The sequence below is a fragment of the Pleuronectes platessa genome, chromosome 6 (assembly GCF_947347685.1).
Source record: "Pleuronectes platessa chromosome 6, fPlePla1.1, whole genome shotgun sequence".
In the NCBI taxonomy this organism is placed as follows: Eukaryota; Metazoa; Chordata; class Actinopteri; order Pleuronectiformes; family Pleuronectidae; genus Pleuronectes; species Pleuronectes platessa.
The window spans coordinates 18526110-18547251 of record NC_070631.1 but is presented as its reverse complement, the minus strand read 5'-3'; the positions used below and the strand labels follow the sequence as shown (position 1 = coordinate 18547251).

The 21142-nt window shown below is 40.1% G+C and overlaps 1 protein-coding gene across 3 annotated transcripts in view; it reads left to right on the top strand.

Annotated features, from left to right (window-relative positions):
- prkar2aa (protein kinase, cAMP-dependent, regulatory, type II, alpha A) overlaps positions 1-21142 on the top strand; it is a 43504-nt gene that overhangs the window by 19609 nt on the left and 2753 nt on the right. For all 3 annotated transcript variants that reach the window (XR_008338805.1, XM_053424430.1, XM_053424429.1), the window contains exons 3-10: positions 9342-9377; positions 13473-13609; positions 15678-15784; positions 18847-18988; positions 19365-19466; positions 19707-19781; positions 20457-20522; positions 20958-21096. Coding sequence is in view for 2 of the 3 variants with exons in the window: in XM_053424430.1 (XP_053280405.1) it covers positions 9342-9377; positions 13473-13609; positions 15678-15784; positions 18847-18988; positions 19365-19466; positions 19707-19781; positions 20457-20522; positions 20958-21096 (804 nt within the window). In the remaining variant the exon portion in view is untranslated. The remainder of the gene's footprint in view (positions 1-9341; positions 9378-13472; positions 13610-15677; positions 15785-18846; positions 18989-19364; positions 19467-19706; positions 19782-20456; positions 20523-20957; positions 21097-21142) is intronic.

The following is a 21142-nucleotide window of genomic DNA, read 5'->3' as shown; positions in this document are numbered from 1 at the left end:
GCTCCCTGTTCCACATCTGACCCTCCTGTTATCAATCACTCCTCAAGAGGAGGAGAGGTAGAGAGGAAGAGCCATGAGCAGAGATGAGAGAGGCTGAAGGGAAAGCAGGAAAAGAGATGGAGCGACAGTGTGGGTGGATAGAAGAGGAACAGATGGTGGGGGCTGTTGCCGAGGAAGAGATTGAAACATAGGAAGTATGGGAGAAACACTGTATGTTCCACCGAAATGTTATAGTCGTAGGGAAAACCCTGATATGTAAAGTCCTGTCTTATTAAACTGTTTCAGCCATTCATAATGTCAAACTGGGTTTTGAATGAAATGATTAATTACTTTTCTGCAACAAGACATAATCTTTCAGGAGAGGTTTACAATGCATCAAAGCAAGATTTGCGAAATTTTAATTATTTTTTATCTTAAGAGGTACTTTATCACAGCCTCCTCCACCAACCTCAAGTTTGTTGTTTTAAGATACTCATGACCCAAAGTAAAGATGCACGGAAGTATGTGGGCAGTGACGGCTATATACTGTAGCTTGAAATTGACGCATCTCTTTTTGTTAGTAATGACAGCATAGATGAGCCTCAAGTTATTTGAGCGGCTGCATTTTTTTTAATATTTCCTTTGAATTTTGAAATCTTTATACTAAGGTAAACTGGTAAAAGACACCTTTCACAGATTTAAAACTAAGAACTGATGTTTCCAGATAGTGCTTAATTACCTGTACAACCTTATTACTTTGTAGATAAATGTTGTCTCCATGTCGTATATGTCGGGGAAAGACAAAAGAACCATAAATGGATAATGACTTTGACCTGAACTTAGTAGCACTTTAAACTGAGTGCGACTGAGTTTCTCGACTCCTCACAGGCTTAAGTTCATGATATTACTCTCTAAAATAAATTATTCTCACAAAGACATCATGTGTGTGAGAACAGCTTTATTTTCTACCTTAAAGGCAATAAATCTGTTTTAATGCACCAGTTATAGTTCACTTGACTTTTTTCAGTGATAGGCTAAACACCCTCCAGACCATGCCACTGTATTATTCTGCCAAATTCGTTCTGTTAAATAGATTAAAGACTAAATGGTGGTTGACTGGTACGTTATGGAGAGACTTCCAAAATGTTCCTGCTTTTTAATGTTTCTAGTTCAGTAAATAGAGCAGTAAAAAGAAAACCAGTAACTGTGAGCAGCAACAGGTAGACAAATAACAGAGCTGTCTTTTCCCTAAAAAACTTCCGATTGAAAGCAAACTGATCCTTCCGCAGCCGAGGTTAGGTTGAATTTCATTCTTACCAACTGTGTCCGTGGATTTGTTTTTTCTTCATTTGTTCTCTTCGCAGTCTAGCTTTGTCGATCCAAAGATTGGCCAAATGTAAAATATTTAAGTTTTAAATTTCAGAGGCGCAGTGGCCAGATTCATGCTTTGTTTGGTCGTCCTCCCAGAAACTGTCTGATGTATTGATGGACTGAGTGGACAGAGAGTCACACACTGAGAATGTCTGAATAAATTGAAAAATCCCTTATTCACTCTCTCGCTCTCTCTCTCTCTCTCTCTCCCCTTCTCCCCCTCCCTCCCTCCCATCGCGTCTGTGATTATCTCTGCCCTCATTTGTCTCTACCGTTTTTTTCTGAATCCTCAGTTATGTTTTGTGGTTGTCCTTTTTTCCTCTTATCCAATGACTGTTTATCTACCTCTTTCTTTATGTGTAACACATCTCTGGCCACCATGGTTTCTGTTTATCTCTCTGTCCCTTTTTTCCTTCATATCAACAGGATTATACACCAGTGTAATACTCATCATTGCCATCATATTGACGTTTACTTTGTGTGGTTTTTTCCCCCCCTTACTATTTCTGTTGATTTAATTTTTTCATGTCACGATAGATTTCGCTCTGTCCCCCCATCTGATCTGTCTTTTTTCCGTTCCCCCTCTGATTCTCCCTCTCTCTCCCTCTCAATTTTCTCTTCCCTCCATTTCTCCCATCTCTATCTGTTAATGCTGTTATGGCAGCGATTAGGTGTATAGGGTTGGAGAGAGAGAGGGAGAGAGAGGGAGAGAGAGGAAGGATCTGCCACTTGTTACGAGCTGGATAGAGGAGAAGGGGGTGGATGGTGGCCGAGAAGGGGGGAGGAGGGTGAAGGGGGTCCTGTTGTTATGGTGATGAGATCTTCTTTGTGTTAGGTTGCCAAGGCAACTTCAGACGTACACTTGATACAGCCACCATCACAACCACCAACACCCCCTAGCACATGACTGTAGGGAGAGCACTTCACACATTGCACACTCAGAGTTACGCACCCACACATTGAAACACACAAAAGCATTTGCACGCACACATTTTCAGTATGTCCACCTGCTCTTAATGGACGAAACTGCATTTTACATGACGGATTGGAGACATTTCATGATTTATTTTCAAATTGGTCAGATCACTGGGACTGTACACGTTTAGATCAGGCTCCTTTATTCACGCTTTTGCTTGTAAATGCCCCCGAAAATAAGTTCATAATGGAGAACGTGATTTATTTCATCACCATTGATCCTGTTTTTTAGACTCTTATTTATTTTCACACAAAAAAGTTGCCTGTGTGTGTGTGTGGGATTAATTAGCTGTGAGTTAAAGAGCGACAAACTGTGACGTAAATTGAAACTTGAGAAATCAAGAACAAAAACCAAGACAAATCTAAATAAAAGTGTACACAGAGCGTGCGTGCGTTGTCATGCCTCCTTGCTGGGCTACCCACAGTGATCTGACCTGTTCATGAGTTGGACCTGGATCAAAGCAAATCATTTTGAGCAGTTTGGAATGCGTCCTCCCAGCTGGTGGTTATTTAGCAGATAATAGAGTTTCAGAAGGGAGGGGCTTTGTGGTTAAAGAAGCATGAAACTGTGGAATTGATGGAGGGTTTAAGTGAGGTCTCAAAAATTATAGTTATTATTATTTTCCAGGTGTTACATGGTAATACACCTCCTTTCTGATAATTACTAAAGATTGCTTCCTCGCTCTATGCCTTTCCTCAATCCCCCATTTTTTGAGAGCTGACGGGAAATAAGAAAGAGAATAAGAGATTCAAGGAAGGCCATGTTATGAAGATCCCTGCCATGATGCAAATGTAACCTTTTGGTTGGCACCTTAACCCATCGGTCACCATGGTTTTCACCCCCATTCTGAATGACTACTTTTCTGTACTGTGACTGCAGTTTGCACCTATGTGCTGATTCTTCCAGTGCTAAGGGCTTTACCAGTCCCCCTTTTTTACCTGCCAGCTAATTCACACCTCAGGTGAAGCAGGAAAGAGTGGTGCTTCCGGTTCTGATGACAGCTCAGGGTCAATTCAGCAATAACTTATTCACACACAAGCTGTTGCTCCATTTGCAAGGAATGTCACACTGCACCTTTTGAATGTTTATAGTTTTAATATTGCATTGTATTTAACTTGTTTATAGTCTGTTCTTTCTACCTTGCCTTTATTTTAATTTAATTATTGCACTGCTGAGCTTACCTGTCTATTCTCGTCCAACATCTTTCATTGTGCTGTTAACCCTACTTGCACATGACAAATACAACCTGAAAAAGCAAGAATAGTGTTAAACCCATGAAAGTGTAATAACGCTTCTTACACCATAACCCTGTTGTAGAAAGAGGTCTGAAAAAAACAAACTCAGATGAGTTTTCTCTACATGTACCTGAATAGTCACATCTTGTCCACAGTGCTGGCTATACCCTCCAAGTACTTAAATGGGGTTTAAGTAGAAGACAGGGATAAAGGAGGGTGACGAATCACTTCTCTGCCAGACTTTTGGAAGGCACCAAACATGGCTTTAATGCCATCCATCCTTAAATCAATTAATAAATTGAGTAGTTAAGATTGAAAGCTATTCAATCGGTAAGTCCTGCCCTGAGACAGACCTTCAGATACACCGTAATAAACATAATTGCAGATGCATGGACCGGTCAGAAGGAAAATAGCCAGACAGGGTGCAGAGCTTTTATAAGTACTATCAAACACAGTGAAGGAGGAATGCATGTATAAGCAGAAAAATACTGTACTTTTTAGATGACTCACCGAGGACTGGTACACAAAGATGCCACCCATCAATTTAACCTCATACATGTTTCTCCCTCTATTATTAACTAGTGGCTATCTTTTACTCTCATTCAAAATGTACCTCACTGTGTGTGGCACCTGATGGATGGGTTTCTATTTACAAGCAACAACCTGTAAAGTCCTTGTGATCGTGTCTTGAGAACAACCCATACACACTGCTTCAGTCGACCCTTCCTCGCCTTCTCAGCAACACACCACGATAGAATGGATCCACTTCCTGTTTCACCAAATTGTTTGTATTTTTCGTTAGCCACCCAGTCTTTTGAAAGCTCAATGCTACATTCACACAACAAAATGTTTTTGTTTTATTTGTGAGAGTAAACACAACCAGAGAATATCTGTCCGTTCTCCTCCAGTAAAGAGGAGAGGAGGACTACTGGCTGAAATAATTATAATTGCTGTGATGTACCTGTTTTGGATATGCCAGAGAAGCCAGCTGTCGTGTGTGGGCCCACCAGACCATCCATAGGTGCACACAGCTCAGCGAATGTCATTGTCATCTCCAGAAGCTGTCTGGATGACTTCACTTTAAAGTATACCTGAGGCTGAGGCTGATCATAGGCCAGTTTGATGACTTGCTGGTACAAGGACCTGTCTACTGTCATTTTCATTCTCAACACTGATTTGCCTTCGCGACTTTCCATCACATTGGAGTTCATATATTTAGGTTGAGATTTTCATGTCTATTCGCGTCTTTGCATTGTAAGTAATCTCATTGCATGAAAAATAAGCTGTCATTTTGGCGCCTGTTTAATGGAGCTATGTTTTTGCTTTGATTTGATTGGTTAACGGTCAGCACGCACTGAGTCCTGCATGGAAATCATTATCTGCCAAAGAGGAGTTTAGCTGGTGCTTGGCACCTATTCAGTTATAAGTCATTTGGCAGTTACCTTGTAAATTCTGACCCTGTGTTAAAACAACATCAAAGCCTGATATGTGGACAGGCAGAATGAGAATTCATGTCGGTGAAACAGATGCCAAAAGAGTCTGAATGGAATTTATTCATATGCGAGTTAACACATATATACAAATAGGTAAAATGCAGAAGTTGTTCTTGATGAGATTTAAATGGGTTGTAGAATTTTTCAAAACCAGTGACATGAAGTCATTTCATCCTGTTGATGCCACAAATGTCAGTACCCAGTAGCCGAGACTGTCCTGTGACTTTATCCGTGTTGAGGGATACTAAGAGAGATCTCCACGGAGAGTGGAGTGTTAAACTCTGTCTATCCCTCCTGGTGACTGGGTGAAAGTGGTGTGTATGTGTGAGTTTCCCCCAGGCTCCTGTCTTCACAGTCTGGATCTAATGGACTCTGACAGGATGGTAATAGGGTAGCAATGGACACACACTATGTGTGTATGTGTAGCAGCCATGAACCATGTCCTTGCTGGCTAGTAACAGCCCAGTGTTAGAAAGCAGGTGTTTAGGGCCCTGACCTCAACCTCAGTGTGTTTAAATCAACACCCTGTTGCAGGCAGACACACACAATCAGAGGACAAACAAGCCCAAGGTTAGGATGCCCCTATAGGCCCACACCTATGCTGCACAAAGCCACAATCCATTTACTAGGAGGGCAGAGAGAGACTCTTGTTACTGTACAACGATACATACTGTACGTACTGGTACACACTGACACGTGTGCATGCACACACACACATTCCTAGACTTTTGTTTCTCCTTGTTTATTATTCTATTAAGAAAACTCCTTATTCTTTCTTGACATGCCACGTTATTAGCCCTAATTTGTATGCATATCCAGCCCTACAGTATACTTCCTGATGAAAACTGTCTAGTGTCAATTGCAATGCACTGAAATCATGGCCCAGAATTAAACTCAATAACTAGCTGCTGTTTTGACATTTCCATTTCAGTTTGATGTTGTTGAAGACATTAGCTAAAGGTTCTGTATCATCATCTGAAAAATAAACCAAAAATGCAAGAAGCAAATGTTTTGTTATAAAATGAGAGTGCCATCTTTCAAAAGAATTGATCAAATGTCAAATGACTTCTTAAAGATGAACATTAACGCTACTGTAGTATATTAATTGACTTGAGTTGTATTTAAACATGCTCACAGTGTGTACTTTTGTAGGCTACATCGTTAAGTATTCAACCCTTGCAACTCCTAAATCGGCGCAAGGGTCATCTTGCCCCAGATTCAAACCATGCCCTGTCTGAAGCCAGGTCTGTGAGGGAAGCATGCAGTCAAGAGGATGGAGTTTTTTCCTGTCCTCAATGGATTTAGTTGGGCAAAGTCTGCTGTCAAAACTGCCAAGAGAAAGGTTGCGTAGTGTATGGAACTAGACATCCACTTTTCTCAAGAATATAAATGGACATGACATTTATTTATCTGCATACGGTTCTGTTAGAGCTGGGCGTTAAAACATGTTGCGTAGATGTGGACGATTCTGCATCGATGCAGTGACTGAAAATAATCATGGTTTCCTCTACATTCATAGTTTTAGCGGGTTTTCACCACTGAATAATTATAACACTGCTGCTTCACGAACAGACAGACACTCATTGAAGGTCCGGTCGTCCTGTGTCAGGGTCTTTGTCAGAGTCTATTTTCTCCTCACTCCCCAGCTGACCTGCACTCACTTTACACTTCAACAATAAACATTATCACTGAGGTACAGGGCTGACGTTTACTTTGGGTTTGTTTGAGTCGCATTAGAGTTTATGAGACGTGTTTAAACCTGCTACACAACATGAGACATGACGTGACACACACAGGCAGGACATCAGAGTTAAAATGACCTGAATGATCCAGAGTCACTTAATTTCCACTGAACCATTATTAGCCAGTACTGTCATGAGTGTATAATACATTTAGACTATATTGCTATTCTTTCCAGACTAATATCAGTGTCTCTCACCTGATATATGTAGTACTCACATAATGTAAGAGGCGTGTTGCATTCTCTTGAGCCAACACTTAAATAGATTAGTAATTATATATTATTTAAGTCTTCATGTTAATACAGACACATTCATTGACACAATGTTTGCCTTCTAAACAGTGTTATTAGCTGTGATCTAAATGTCAGGTATGCAAAAGTCTGGGACATGCTTGGTTAAGTAATTTTTAGAGACATGCATTTTAGGTAGGGCTGTGTGTTATTAACATAAAAGGGATTTTTGTCAATATTATAATGTGAATCCTTTAAAAAGATTTTAATTGTTGCATGTTGTGCCAAATTTTGCCAAATTCTATCTCTACTGTTTGAATAGACTTGAGAAGTAGTTGGTGACAGCATTTGTTATGTCTCGCCATCAGTTGATCTCTTTCCACAAGGCATTTACTGCTGAAGGATTCTGCTTACGTTTTCTGTGTGTGCTGGAATCTTGGTGGGTTAAGTTTGTCACCCGACTCATGAAGATTTTCATATTCTACATATTCTGTGTGGTACTTATTTTTGCAGTAAACCAGTAATTGACCAAAGAAAAGTTTGGTTGACTGAAATCACACTGATTCTTCAACCAATATATTGAGTCATTGAAGAAAACAATTTGCACATCTCTAGGTGATATAAATTAACATATATATTTACAACTTTAATGACAACGGACAAGACAAGTTGATTGTACAAAAAAAAATTTGAGAACGCAGGGATCAAACTCAAGCTTGAAAGTAATCTTGCCCCATTGAGAAGTTCCCTCTTGTCTGCATTTCCGCCAGCAAGTCGTAACCAGCCCTTTATAAACAGTATTAGTGCCACAGGGCCACCCTTTCTGCCCCAAAAAATAAAATCCATATTCTTAATTATTATTATTATGATTTAAAAATAGTACAATTCATTTTCTACATCTTGAACCTTAATGGATATACATTTTACTATTTTATTTATTGACAATATTTGAAAGAATATTTATTTTGCTTTTGTAAATGGAACTTTCTTTTTAGGTAAGAAAGCCAGAGCCATTATCTGTTCACTAAACCAGTGTTGAATAAAAAGACATTAAAGATCTGTTTAATGTTTTCTGTTTCTTGTTTCTTGTACCGAACCATGATTTTCGAGTACCATTACACCCCTACTGATTTGATATTGCTGTGTTTTATCATCAGTCTTTTCAAATCTATCAACCCCTGTGCGAGTTAAGTTGGTCAGCATCACAACACTGACTTAACTTGTGGTGTAGTGAACACAGCAGTGCTTGCTTTCTCAATACTCAAGCACTGTAGCTGTATCTGTAGTAGCTCTGACTTACAGGGGGTCAGAGTTCAGAATGGCAACCAATGCCAACAAGTTCATTGGGCAGATGTGTGCTGTTATGAATCATTGAACGATTACAGTGTGAGATCAAATGTGCCATCCTGGTTGTTGAGGAACATTAACGACAGCATCTGTGTCTCCAAACAGTGAACAGCTTGAGGCTTTTTGAGGCAGTGGAACAGGCAGGCCTGCTTGTCAAGTCAAAACATAAATGTCTTCTCACCCAATGTTTTCTGTTTGTGACAAACACAGGACGCAGCAATGGTCGATTCTGGCATCAAAAATAAAGATGCAACACCTGTTGTCATTTGTGGAATGAAATGTGTTGCTGGATCCTAATTGATTAGATGTAATGGTGCTGTTAGGAAATGGTATTATGAAGCCACAGTGTAATGGAATCAATACAGACATTAGTGTCAAAACCCTCTCATCCTTTGTCTCTCCTGATACATTATTCATTGTAAACATTTTACTGGTAAAGAGGTCACAGTGGGGGCTTTTTTAAAGTTATTATTTAATTCACTCATATCTGTCTGGCTTCAGGTCATGTGATTGTAGCTGCTAGTTAGATCATGATTTTTGTAGTTTGCAATCTTGAAAAACTTGCTGCAGTTGTGTGCTGATGATCATGTAGTAGGCTGTCGCCACTGCTTACAAATAATTAATAAATTGTGAACTTTACATTACTTTGTCTTCCTTTCTCAATTCATTTCATCAACCTAATGTGCTTTTTTGAGCATGTCCTACTTTTTCTTTTCTCTTCACCTTATCTGTTTGACTCTCTCACTTACTCTCGTATGGCTGACTGTCACTCTGATTCACTGTCTGCCCTCTGTCCCCCTTTCCTTTTTCTAAATCCTCCTCCTCTCTCTTCATGTAATGTCATAAACACCTCATCAGAAGGGATGATCACGATGATGAGAATTTCATAGCAATCACATAATCGTATTAAATGTCATTGTGTAAAAACAATGATTTTAATTCCATGCCTCCCTCTCTTCTCTCCACAGCTCCACCACCCAGCAGATTCAACAGGAGAGTGTCAGGTAACATGTGTTTACCGACGTGTGTGTATGAGCGTGAGTGTGAGTGTGCATGTTGGTGTGTGACGTCATGTCCCGTAAGTGTAATCCACACCAGGGACATTATAGGGTGTGTGTGCATTATTGTGTGTGTCATGCATGTGAAACCCTGGTGATCTGTTTCTCTCTGTCAACTTGAATATATTTACCTATGCCATGCATGTAAAAAACCAGAGTCAGAAGTGCCAATGTGTTGTGTTTGTGTGTCTGCCGTCTCTGTTTCTGTGTTGGTGCCTGTAATCTTGTGTGTGTACGGGGCTTGTGTTTTCTCACGCACAGTCTAGTGTTTACATACGAGTAAATGAATGTCGTCAGCCGTCACAGCACACTGCACTTTGATTAGGCTCTGGGTGTGTCTACTGACGTTTATCTTTACAGCTGCCCCACCATTATTGTTCATCCTGCTTGCTAAACCAGTATCTAATAGGTTAGGAGTACGTGGAGTTAATTTGTTGTCCTGCGGTGCAGGAGAAAGTTGTAAAAAAACGTCTTGTGGGCTATATATGAATAGATAAGTACATAAAGATATACATAAATGAATGTAGAAATGCATAAATAAATAAATACATGTCAAAATACATAAATAGCCTTTTTCTTTAGCATAATGTATTTATTTTTAATGTATTTATCTATGTACTGGTATAAGTAGACCTTCTGTAGTGACAATGATATAAAATATTTATCTGTTTGGAGGTCTAAATAATTGTGTAGGTACAACGACAAAATCATTACACCCATATAAAATAACTTCAAATCATGCCACACACAGAATTACAGGCAATTTTCTTTTGTTAAAATAATGAATTAGCCCATATTTCAAATTGGAAAGAAGTACTATATTAAACAGTATGAGAAACCGTCTTGCCCAGATAAGTGTGGCGATGGTCCAATAACGCAGCAGGAATTCTCCCGAGGTTGCCGATAGCCGGTCTAACCATGACAGACTGGTCAAGCTTGGCAAATAATGCTATACACAGATTTAGAATGAAGCAATGGCACAAAAATATATTTTATTTTCAACTGTATCAATGTATACAATTACAATATCACAGTATGAAAAGGGTTGTTTATAGTATTAAAAACACTCATTATCTAATTTTTGGCTGCAGCAAGTAACAGTTTTTCACTTAAAAGCTCTAAAAACCCACTGTGCACTACCTGCTCAGCACCAAACAACAGAAAGATAGACAGTTGGTGAATAGCTGGTGATCATGTTAGAGCACGGAGCAGCTGAAGAGCCAGATCTTTGCCTCAGTAGTTGGCGAAGGCCAAAAACAGAACTGAAAAAGGGTGAATGTTGGATTTCACATTGATCAGATGGCCAGAAACACAACTTCACATGAATGTTAATGGTGATCTGTTATTGTTGGATGCATAAATAAGTAGCTGTTGGCTGAGTCTAGAAATTTACTTTAAAGATAATGTTGTAGAGTTGTTTCTGATCCATGGAACGGACAACAATAAATCTCATACTGAGGGTTTAAGTTACAAAGATGAAGATGCACAGAATATTTAAAGTCCAACTAATTATATCCCTTCAAAGTCGAACACAAACACAAGCCCTTGCAGCTAATGAAATACTTTCAGCATAAATTTGGGAGATTAAGGCAAATCTCCCAAATTAAAGAGATAGTTCACCCAAAAATTAAAAATCACTCATTATTTTCTAACCGCTATGCTTTCATTTTCTTTGCGGAATTGTGAAAAGTCTATCTCGCAATCTCAGTGTAAAAGTACCCACACACATGCATTTCACAGGGATTTCTGTCAGTAATATTCTGTGTTTTCTCACATCCGGTACATAATGTTAGAACCATATCATGAAATAGGGTGATTATTTATTTATTTATTTATATATGCATTGCATTTGATCACACTCCCAGGTTACAAGTGAACTGTGGCTTGTAAACGTTTTGGCAGCATGAGGGAAACCAGACAAATCACATTCCAACAAGTTACCCATGAGGATGATGGACCTGCCTGTACCTTTGGCCTTATCTGATTCTGAATTGTGTTCATAAGTGACTGCATCAAATTTGGGTTTAAACTTACACTGTAACGACTTTTTATTTGGTCCTTTGTGTTAATCTGCCTGATCAAGCTGAACTAAAGGAGTTAACACGTCAAAACTTTTGAGGTTACATGGTTCCAAAAATGATTGGCATGAATTAACATACATACAATGTCGTGATTGTACAAACACACACTGTTCCATGTGGTAAATGTCACACGCGCGTGCGTTAGTGAGTTATTATACGTGTCTCTTGATACCTTTTGCATCTTGTGACTAGATTTTTCAAGATGTGATTTACCAGTCACATCTATAGCATCTTCAAACATGTTGTCACACAACACAATGTCTGTCACTTTGATGATTGTATTAACATCAGTGTAGAATCAATGATCCCATAGCCTTGTGTGTCGGCTGTGCAAGTTACTGGAAAAAAGACTCTGTCAGGGTTATTACAGGAAGTGAATGTTTGTATTCCTCGTTGCTTGGTAGTCTTAGCCATCGTTGTGCTTGGGCATCTGCTGCTCCAGACCTGGCCCGGGATCTTTTCATTGGTCATACCTGGCGTACATTAATAATAATAATGATAATACATTACATTTATATTGCACTTTTCAAAACTCTAAAAGCGGTTTTAATTGGTGAAGGAGGTCGTGGAGGACTGGGGTGAGTTGATCAGTTGATTGGGTTCTGGTAAGTAGGCGGGCGGCAGAGTTCTGGACATGCTGGAGTTTGCAAAGCCCTAATGGTATAGTTGATCATAAACTACAAAGTACAACTGCTCTCATTCAATCAGCTGATCTACATCTTCCTACCCTGCACATGTGCATGTTGTTTGAGCTAGTGACAAAAAGAGGTAGCGAGAGAGAGAGGTAGCTAGAGAGAGGTAGAGAGGTAGAGAGGTAGAGAGGTAGAGAGGGAGAGAGGTAGAGAGAGGGAGAGAGAGATCACTGATTACCTGTCATTGTCGGCATCTGGAGGCAACTAGTAAGCTAATTCACGGTGGCAAGACTTGAAGGCTGTGGATATAAGAAGCCCTTTCATAAAGAAACAGGTTGAAGGCAGCAGGCTCAGGTGAAGCGAGAGGAAGTAGAGGATGAGTTTTCTCCTGTTGTTGTAGCCGCAGCTGGTTCAGGATGTGAGAACAGGCTCAGTGTGCTGAAGAAGAGAAGCCTTCAGCTCGGTGTTCTCCAAAGTTTATGTCACAAGCTGTCTAATTTTTAAATCCATATATTTGAAATGAGTGTGGCAACTGAATCCTAGAGAGAGAGCACAAAGAAGAAGGCATGAGGTTTGATGGAGGATTTTATGAAAGACAGATGTAGTGAGAGCACAGAATCCACTGATTGCACTGCAGTAAGTCATAAATAGCAATCGAGTTGTTTTGCTGGGTTTTGTGGCTGTCGGCCCAAATTGTGCATTATCTGATATAAGTCAGGTGACTGGTAAATTCTTGTCATTATAATTTATAAATTATACATATGTTTGATGTAATCATCACCTCAAAAATAACAGATCTAGTTATAATTTGATTGTATTATCCTGATTTCCTCCTTTTCATGATCCGGACAGGAGAGAGGAGATGAGAAGTGTGAAAGACAGATGAAACACGAACAGAGGGAGAGATACTGGAGAGGTGAAAAGAGGAGAGCATCAGATGGATGGTTCAGAGCGAGCTACAATTTGTCACCATTTAAAAGAAGCACAATGTCTCACCTCTTAAATTTTGTGCTGGGTAAAAACCCCTGTTGTTTCAGGATCAATTCCGCTGGTGGTGGTGTATTTTTAAAAGGTTCTCATTACCTGAGCTGTCAGCAACTTGTTGACCGGCCCTTTGTTATTTGTTTTCTTGCATTTTTTTTATCCTTGTTTACAAGGTTATTTGGAGGCTCCTTTCATTAACACTTAATCCCTCCTGTGACTTGATTAATCTCTGAACAAGTCTGTCTAATACTCTCTCACCTGGATTGTTTGCTCTGTCAGATTACAGTGTGATCACACAGGACACCTTGCAGTGTGTTAAGTGGGTTTGCATGTCTTCCCTCTAGTGTGTGCGGAGGCGTTCAACCCAGATGACGAGGACGAGGACTCAGAGCCCAGAGTGGTTCACCCCAAAACAGACGAACAGCGCTGCAGACTGCAGGAGGCCTGCCGAGACATCCTATTCTTCAAAACATTAGATCAGGTGAATAAAACTCTGAGACACACACATATATATACAGACACATTGCAAAAAAGAACTGTCCACATACAGAAAAAGATAAACATCCCTGTCTTAGTTCGGTGTTGAACTCCAAGAAGTGTTTCAGTTTATATAGATTATTACAGGGATGAGATCTTCGTCAAACCATTCAGTGACCCATGGTGCTTATATGAAGATTACTTTTCTCCACTTTTGAATTTACATGGATCCTTCACCTGAATGTGGATTCACAAGAGTTTCATATTGAACAATTAAAAGTTCCCACACTGATGATGTGAATGTGTCTGGGTATTCTGACATTTCAGAGATATTATCCATCAATTACACTCACTACAGGCATGATCACTCAATCATGATTGGACTGGGGCAACCAATCAATTACCTGGTTGAGCGGGTGCTGTACTTCGGGAAGCTTGAGTCCTCCCACAGCCCTGCAGGTTTGGTTCCTGATCCGGTCCTTTGCTGCATGTTTTCCCTGCTCGCTCTCCTTCTTTCACCCTTGACTCTGTCCTTTCAAATAAAAGCTGAAATCCCCCAAATATATCTTTAAAACAAATCATTGAACTAAATAAATAAAAAAAGGCGTAGTGTGTAATATACAGCTTCCTGTAAGTTTAAATAAGACAGTTATTTTGTGATTTACATGTGATAGAGGTATGGGATTTTGCGTTTCCTTCATTCTGTATGACGATACATAATTCTTGATGTTCTTATCAAAATGTCCGTCTCTGTCTCAGGATCATTGCAGCCCTATGTTAACATCACATCTACATTCATACTACATTCACAGAGTCACCAGAAGAAACCATACAATAGAGAACAGAAGCCCTGCAATACTGTTTTATTTAATACTTATACTTTGTGTGCTCAGTCAGTGATGTTGCATGGTTTTTATCTGAATGGACACAACAAATTGATGGATAGATGGACGCCCACACAGAGCCTCGTGCACACCGTCTGATGTATCACGCGGAGCTTAGTGAACCGTCACTTACAGTGTAACACTGGCTTCAGAGGAAACTGCTCTTGGTGCAGGTCAGATGATAAACTGCAGATGGAAATGGACAACTAAACGCTTGTTAAACATATTTGGTGTGTTCATTGTATCTTGATTCAGTAGAGGTCTGTTTAATTTGCGTGTCTCATTGGCTTGAAAGCCAATGCTACAGTGCTGTGATTATGTGCTTGATTTTCGATGGTGTTGTAAAAAGACTTAACCAAGACCCTACTTTATTTGGCCATCAATAGATTTGTTTTGGTTTAGAATATGTGCTTAAAAATTATTTGTTATTAAAACCACTTTTATTCTATTTATCATAATAAAATGCAAAGGACTCAAGCCCAATAGACAGAAATAATATCCTGAAATTTGCTTATTGCTGTAAAATATAAACAGTCATTCATTGGATACTTCCGTCAGGACACCCACATATACTGTGTTCACAGCATAATCACTGGTGTAGTGTGAATAACAATAGGGTGGTGTCCATTAAGGCTGTGTGCACCAACCATGAATGACGATCGCAACATGTGACCACGATCATCTCCTGCAAACATTGCTGCTTTGTTCCCTTGCCTAAACAATTAATGTTTTACTTTCTGGTCATTTGCCATCTGTGCAAATGACACGTTATTTTTTGTTGGTCACAAATCGATGGTCCCTCCCTCCCTCCAGCTTTTTGACCGATTTGAATACACCCTCATAGCACACTGTATGTTACCATACTTGTCAGTGAGACCAGATTACTTATGCACTCAAAATAGAAAGAGCGAGTATGGAAGTATGCAAAATAAGATATCAGTGTTATGAAAATGTTTACTGTACTTTACCTTATGTTCTTTATTTCCCCACTGGAATAATAAAACCTCATCTCGACTCTGCTCAGGAGCATTACTCATATGAGATGGATAGATAGCTTCTTGAGCTGCTAGTGTAAACACACACACACACACACACACACACACACACACATACAGAACAGTTCCACTCCTATTATTTGTTTCTCTGACTCATCTGTGTCTGACATCACTCCTTCCATCGCCCATCCAGGAGCAATTCTCTGAGGTGCTAGACGCCATGTTTGAGTCACGGGTACAGCCCCTGGACCACGTCATCGACCAGGGAGATGATGGAGACAACTTCTACGTCATAGAAAGGTAGAAGGAAGACACACACACACACACACACACACACACACACACACACACACACACACACGCATGTTGGGTCATTAAAGTTTGTTTATTCAAATATTTGTTTTTGGAGAGTATAAATATTGTAAGGCTTCATAGTTGCTGGTTTGAGGCTGCTCTTTGAATTAATGATATTGACAATATCTGTATTTGTATAGCCCTTGTGCTTCACAAATAACACACGTAGAAGTAAAAATACATTTCACAGTTCTGAAAGAATATAAATACTAAATTTGTTACAGAAATGATATTCCAACACAATAATACAAACTTTACGATAAAAGTTTGCATCAAGCTTTGAATTAAAGGAAGCTACCGAAGCAGCCGACTGTATTTCTTGGGCAGGATGTTCCAGATTTCAAAAGCTCTGTCCCTCTTAGTCTTCAGCCAATAATCTGGACCAATGCAGGGTGTCATTATAAATTGCAGTGTACAAAAAATGACTTTCACATACAGAGGAATAAAAAATAACATTATCAGTATTATTAGTTACAGGTATTGTGTATACACAATATATATATATATATATACATACATTAACCCATATTATTGTTGTTGTAAACAGCTGCTGAGGTTTTGTAGCCTGGGCTACAGTACACTGTTACATTGCAGGAGTAATAAAGTGGATCTAATCTCTCTTGATGTAAAAGACAGGCATAGAAAAAAAACCTATGCATTTAGCTTTTGAAAATTAGTTAATATTAATTAATATTCCATTGGACTTGTTTTTTAAAAAGAGGAAGTAAAAACATTTTTTGGTTAGTATCTTTATTTAAATGATTGTTGGTAACTTCGATAAACTTCCTCAATCGTCTTACACCATGCTGATAAGTGATGACCTTACCTTGATGGGGGTTTTTGACCTCCGTCAGCAGAAAGAGAACAGACCCACCAGTCTTAGGCTAGTGGCTGGTCATTGTTTATCCCACCACAGCTTCTGGTCGTTCTTGGTATGCCGCAGATCCGTTTTTCACAGCAGTTTATCTCCTCTTGTTGAGTGCTATATCTTGCCATCTACCAACACTCTGTCTAACACAGCGTGTGGCCCTACAGGAGACATGCGACGACCTTTAATAGCAGCACGCCTGCCTGGTCGTATACTATCCCAGAGTTTTCCCTGACCTGTTAAAAGGGTAGGTGGTAGTTACTGTCACCAGCAGGTTGGAGTGTGAGGGATAAACGGCAAAGAAAGAAAAAGGAAAGCAGGGGAAGAATAGAGGACATTTTAACATGTTTAAATGTTCAAACTTCAAAGTCATTAAACCTTATATATACACATCTCTGCAGTCCTGTTGGCGTCACATTAACCATCAATATAAACACATTAGTCCCTGCTGTCAGATGTACTACACTGTTTTGGATCTTGATTAGTGGGGATATTGTGCAATTTCCACAACGCCACTGTCTGAAAAATGATCAATCTCGACAGTTTCATGAGGTATAATGAAAGCATAAGTGTGCCCTCCAAGCATTTACCCGGCCTGAGATCATCTGTAATGTGTATGTATATATAAGGAGCAGCCTTCTCACACAAACCTGAACAATCCTGTTCTGAAGCCTTGAAGGAAGGAAGGAACTGGAGAAGCCCTCAGGGAGGAGGAGTAAATATAAAACAGGAGTGGTGACATGGAAATGATGTGAAAGGATCCTAGTGGTATTGAGCTCTTTGTTTTTAAAACATTTGAAGCCGCTTTAATGTAACCAAACAAATTAGTTTGGGTGGATGTTCCAACTGTAAGTCAAACATCCATAATCTATACTGCTTATCATTTTGAGGGGTTGCGGCGGGAGCCTATCCCAGCTGGCCTTGGGCGAAAGGCGGGGTACACCCTGGACAGCTCACTGGCGTATCGCAGGGCCCACATACAGAGACAAGCAACCATTCAACTATAAGTCATCAGTAGTATAAATAATAATTGTTTGTGCTTAGTTTGGCTCTTTGATGTTGCATCAGTCATTTTCATCAAAGATGCCCTGTCTGCAACTTTCTAATAATGCTGTAAGATCTTAGTTGTTGACAAACCACTGTGAAGCTAAAGGACCGATTCATTTTTCTATCCTGGTAAATGGTGAGATGTTGTTAAAAATCTGAAGACCCAGGGGCTGACGAGTCAGACAACATATTCATTATGCACACAGCCTCTCAATGCAAGAAGTCACATCCGTTTGTCCTATTGCTTTAATGTAGCATTGTTCTTCTTTTCCTAGAAAAGTGTAAGAATTTGAAAATTCATCTTAACTTCCTCTGGTTTCAAATTAGTCGTGAGTGAGTTGCCTGTTTCTATGAAAAGGTTAAGATAGTTATTCCAAGAATCTTGGTCTATTTTTTAACATCTGCTTTTCTAGGCTCAGGCAGATTCACTGTGTGAAAACAGTTTTACCATCTTGCTCTGACGCTCTGTTAAAGAACAAGCATCAAAGTATTTTAAACAGCCTGTGGACCAACCTGTTAAACTGTGCTAAGCTAAACTGACGGACACGAGTGATCATCGTTCCTGTTTTCATGGTAATCCAGTCAAACTAAGTAATACTTAATACTCCACCAGAGACAAGGGTTATAAGCCCTACTACACAACCACTGGTGGGGACAGGATATCTTTCAAAATGACGGTTTAATCCTGGCGAGCAACAGTGCTGTAAATGACCTTCCCCAGGTTTAATCCTCATAAGATACAGGGGGAGAGCGGTATTATACTGAATCAGCAGCATATGGAGTTATTGATACTGTACATGCAGATGCAACTGTTTTAAATGAAATATGGACATAACTTTGCACACTGGGGCAACTACCCAGTGTGACAGACTATCGGGGTCCTGTCCTGAGGCATTGATCCGTAATTATATATAAATAAACCAGTCAGTGGGTCATTTAACTAAACACCAATCATCTCTTAACTACTAAGTTAGATTAATCAATAACTAATGTTTCTGTTTAATCCAAAAACAATCCAAGTTGTTGTTTCTCTTTCCCCATTTATTTGTTTTCCTCTTTTCCCAACTCTCCATCACTGTCTCTCTTGCTCCAGGGGTGTGTTCGACATCGTGGTATCGGGAAACTGTGTGGGGCAGTATAATAATAAGGGCAGCTTTGGGGAGCTGGCACTCATGTACAACACGCCACGTGCCGCCACCATCGTCGCCAATGAAGAGGGGTCACTATGGGGACTGGTAAGACTGTCAAAATAGACAAACACACACAAACTGTGCTAAAGCAGACAGCGTCATGCTTTTTCATTGTATTTGCAAATACTGACTATTTTGTAGTTATTTATGGGCCATGTAAACCACCGCTTGATACTGCAGAGGTTTTATTTAGTCTTAAATGTTCCAGTTGTGAACACTGCCAGTTACCGTACACAGCACATTGAGTTGCGATGCATGTACATTTTAAGAATGGAGTCCTGTGATCTATGAATGGAGCCAGTGTTCAGCACTGATGGTTTTTGCTGCTGCTGCTCCACCCTGTGGCCAGATGGGGGATGACCAGGAACAGTCAGACAATCTAATTCTTGGAGGTTTGTTTACTCGGGTTTGTTTTCCTTAGGACCGTGCCACATTTCGTAGACTCATTGTGAAGAACAATGCCAAGAAGAGGAGGATGTACGAGACCTTCATCGAATCTGTGCCCTTACTCAAATCACTGGAGGTGAGTGTAATCGTTCTTTCTTTTGTCCCGCCACTTGTGAAGTTTGTCATCCATCTAACCGCAGCACAGTCTACACTCACTAAGAAATTGTGTATTTAATTCTGGTGATCGCAAAACTATTTATTTTGTCATTAATGGTTTACAGTGTCTTCATGATCATAATCTTCATAAACTCCCTGCCTCTACCTTATTTGTCTTGACTCATCCTCATCAACATTTCTCCCTAATTTCTCTGTCCAGGCAAACGAGAGGATGAAGATAGTGGATGTATTAGGAGCAAAGCAGTTCTTAGATGGCGAACGCATCATCACACAGGTGAGACACGAACTGACCTCTGGGTAATGTCCGGAAATTATCCGGAGGGGTTATTATTGAGAAGGCAAATCAAGACATTCTCTGGAGTTTATACCCTGCCTGCTCCCTAGCAAAACCCCTAGATAATGAACGAGCCCATGTGAGAATACAGCAAGAGATTATCAGAGAGCGAGTGGGCGAGTTGATGACGTTTCTAACATGCGACAGAAATAACGTAAAAAATACAAATATCTCAAGATGAAAAGAGGTGTCAAACATGTAGATGCAGATGAAGATGTCAACTCGGAGAGAATACCAGATTCAAGAGTTTTTGGGGATAACAGCTGACAACAGTGTCGATGTGCTGTTTAAGAAAACCCTAAGGATTTCTGCATTGGAATTTAGACTTCATGTCCCACCTCCTGTATTATCTACCCAGACGCTACCCCTCACCTGAATGTTTCTAAGAAATTCCTGTTGTTGTAAATGTGACAGAACCGCACAATCTCCTGCTGAGTTGTTCACATGTATAAGGTGAACTCTGCAGAATGTCTAGACCCAATTGTTCAGACATTTTCCGGAATTCATGTCTGAAAACGGCTCAGCAGTGAAATGCTTATTGTTTCCACATTTTGATATAATACTACATAACTTGTTATCAAAGTAATGATACCGTGTCTGTTTTCTTCTCCTTAGGGAGACAAGGCTGAGTGCTTCTACGTCGTAGAATCTGGGGAGGTCAAGATCATGATGAAGAGTAAAGTAAGATCACCTTATCCCATATTTTCAGTTGAAAGATTTTACTGTGAATTTATTTCTCTCAGCATGCCTCCATTTTCCAGCTGTCCTTTATCTCTTGGCTCAGTTTTAATGAACCAACTACTTGGGTAAAAAAGGAAAGATCGCCTGAAATTCACAATCCTGTCAGAGTTGAATAATCAAGTGTTTTTCCTGGTTGAGGAACATGCAGCATTATAGCAGTGGATTTATTCTTCTACCAGCTAGCTTCTATGCAGAAGATTTTGACAGTGACAGCCCACACTCCCCATGAAAAACCACCAGAGCACACAAGTGTTTTTGCCTAGCAACAGGGGGAATCACAATAGTCTCAGCCTGCGAGTACTGCTGAGGGGGAACAGAATGAGGCACTCGCTTCCTAACCTTCAATCCGCTCCTATTCTTCTCCCCTCCCCACAGACGAAGGCGGACCATGCAGACAATGCGGAGGTGGAGATAACGCGCTGTAACAGGGGTCAGTACTTTGGGGAGCTGGCCTTGGTCACTAACAAGCCCCGGGCCGCCTCAGCCTACGCAGTCGGCAATGTCAAGTGTTTGGGTAAGAAAGGATACACTCCACAGCACTCCTTTAACCCATTTGCCAA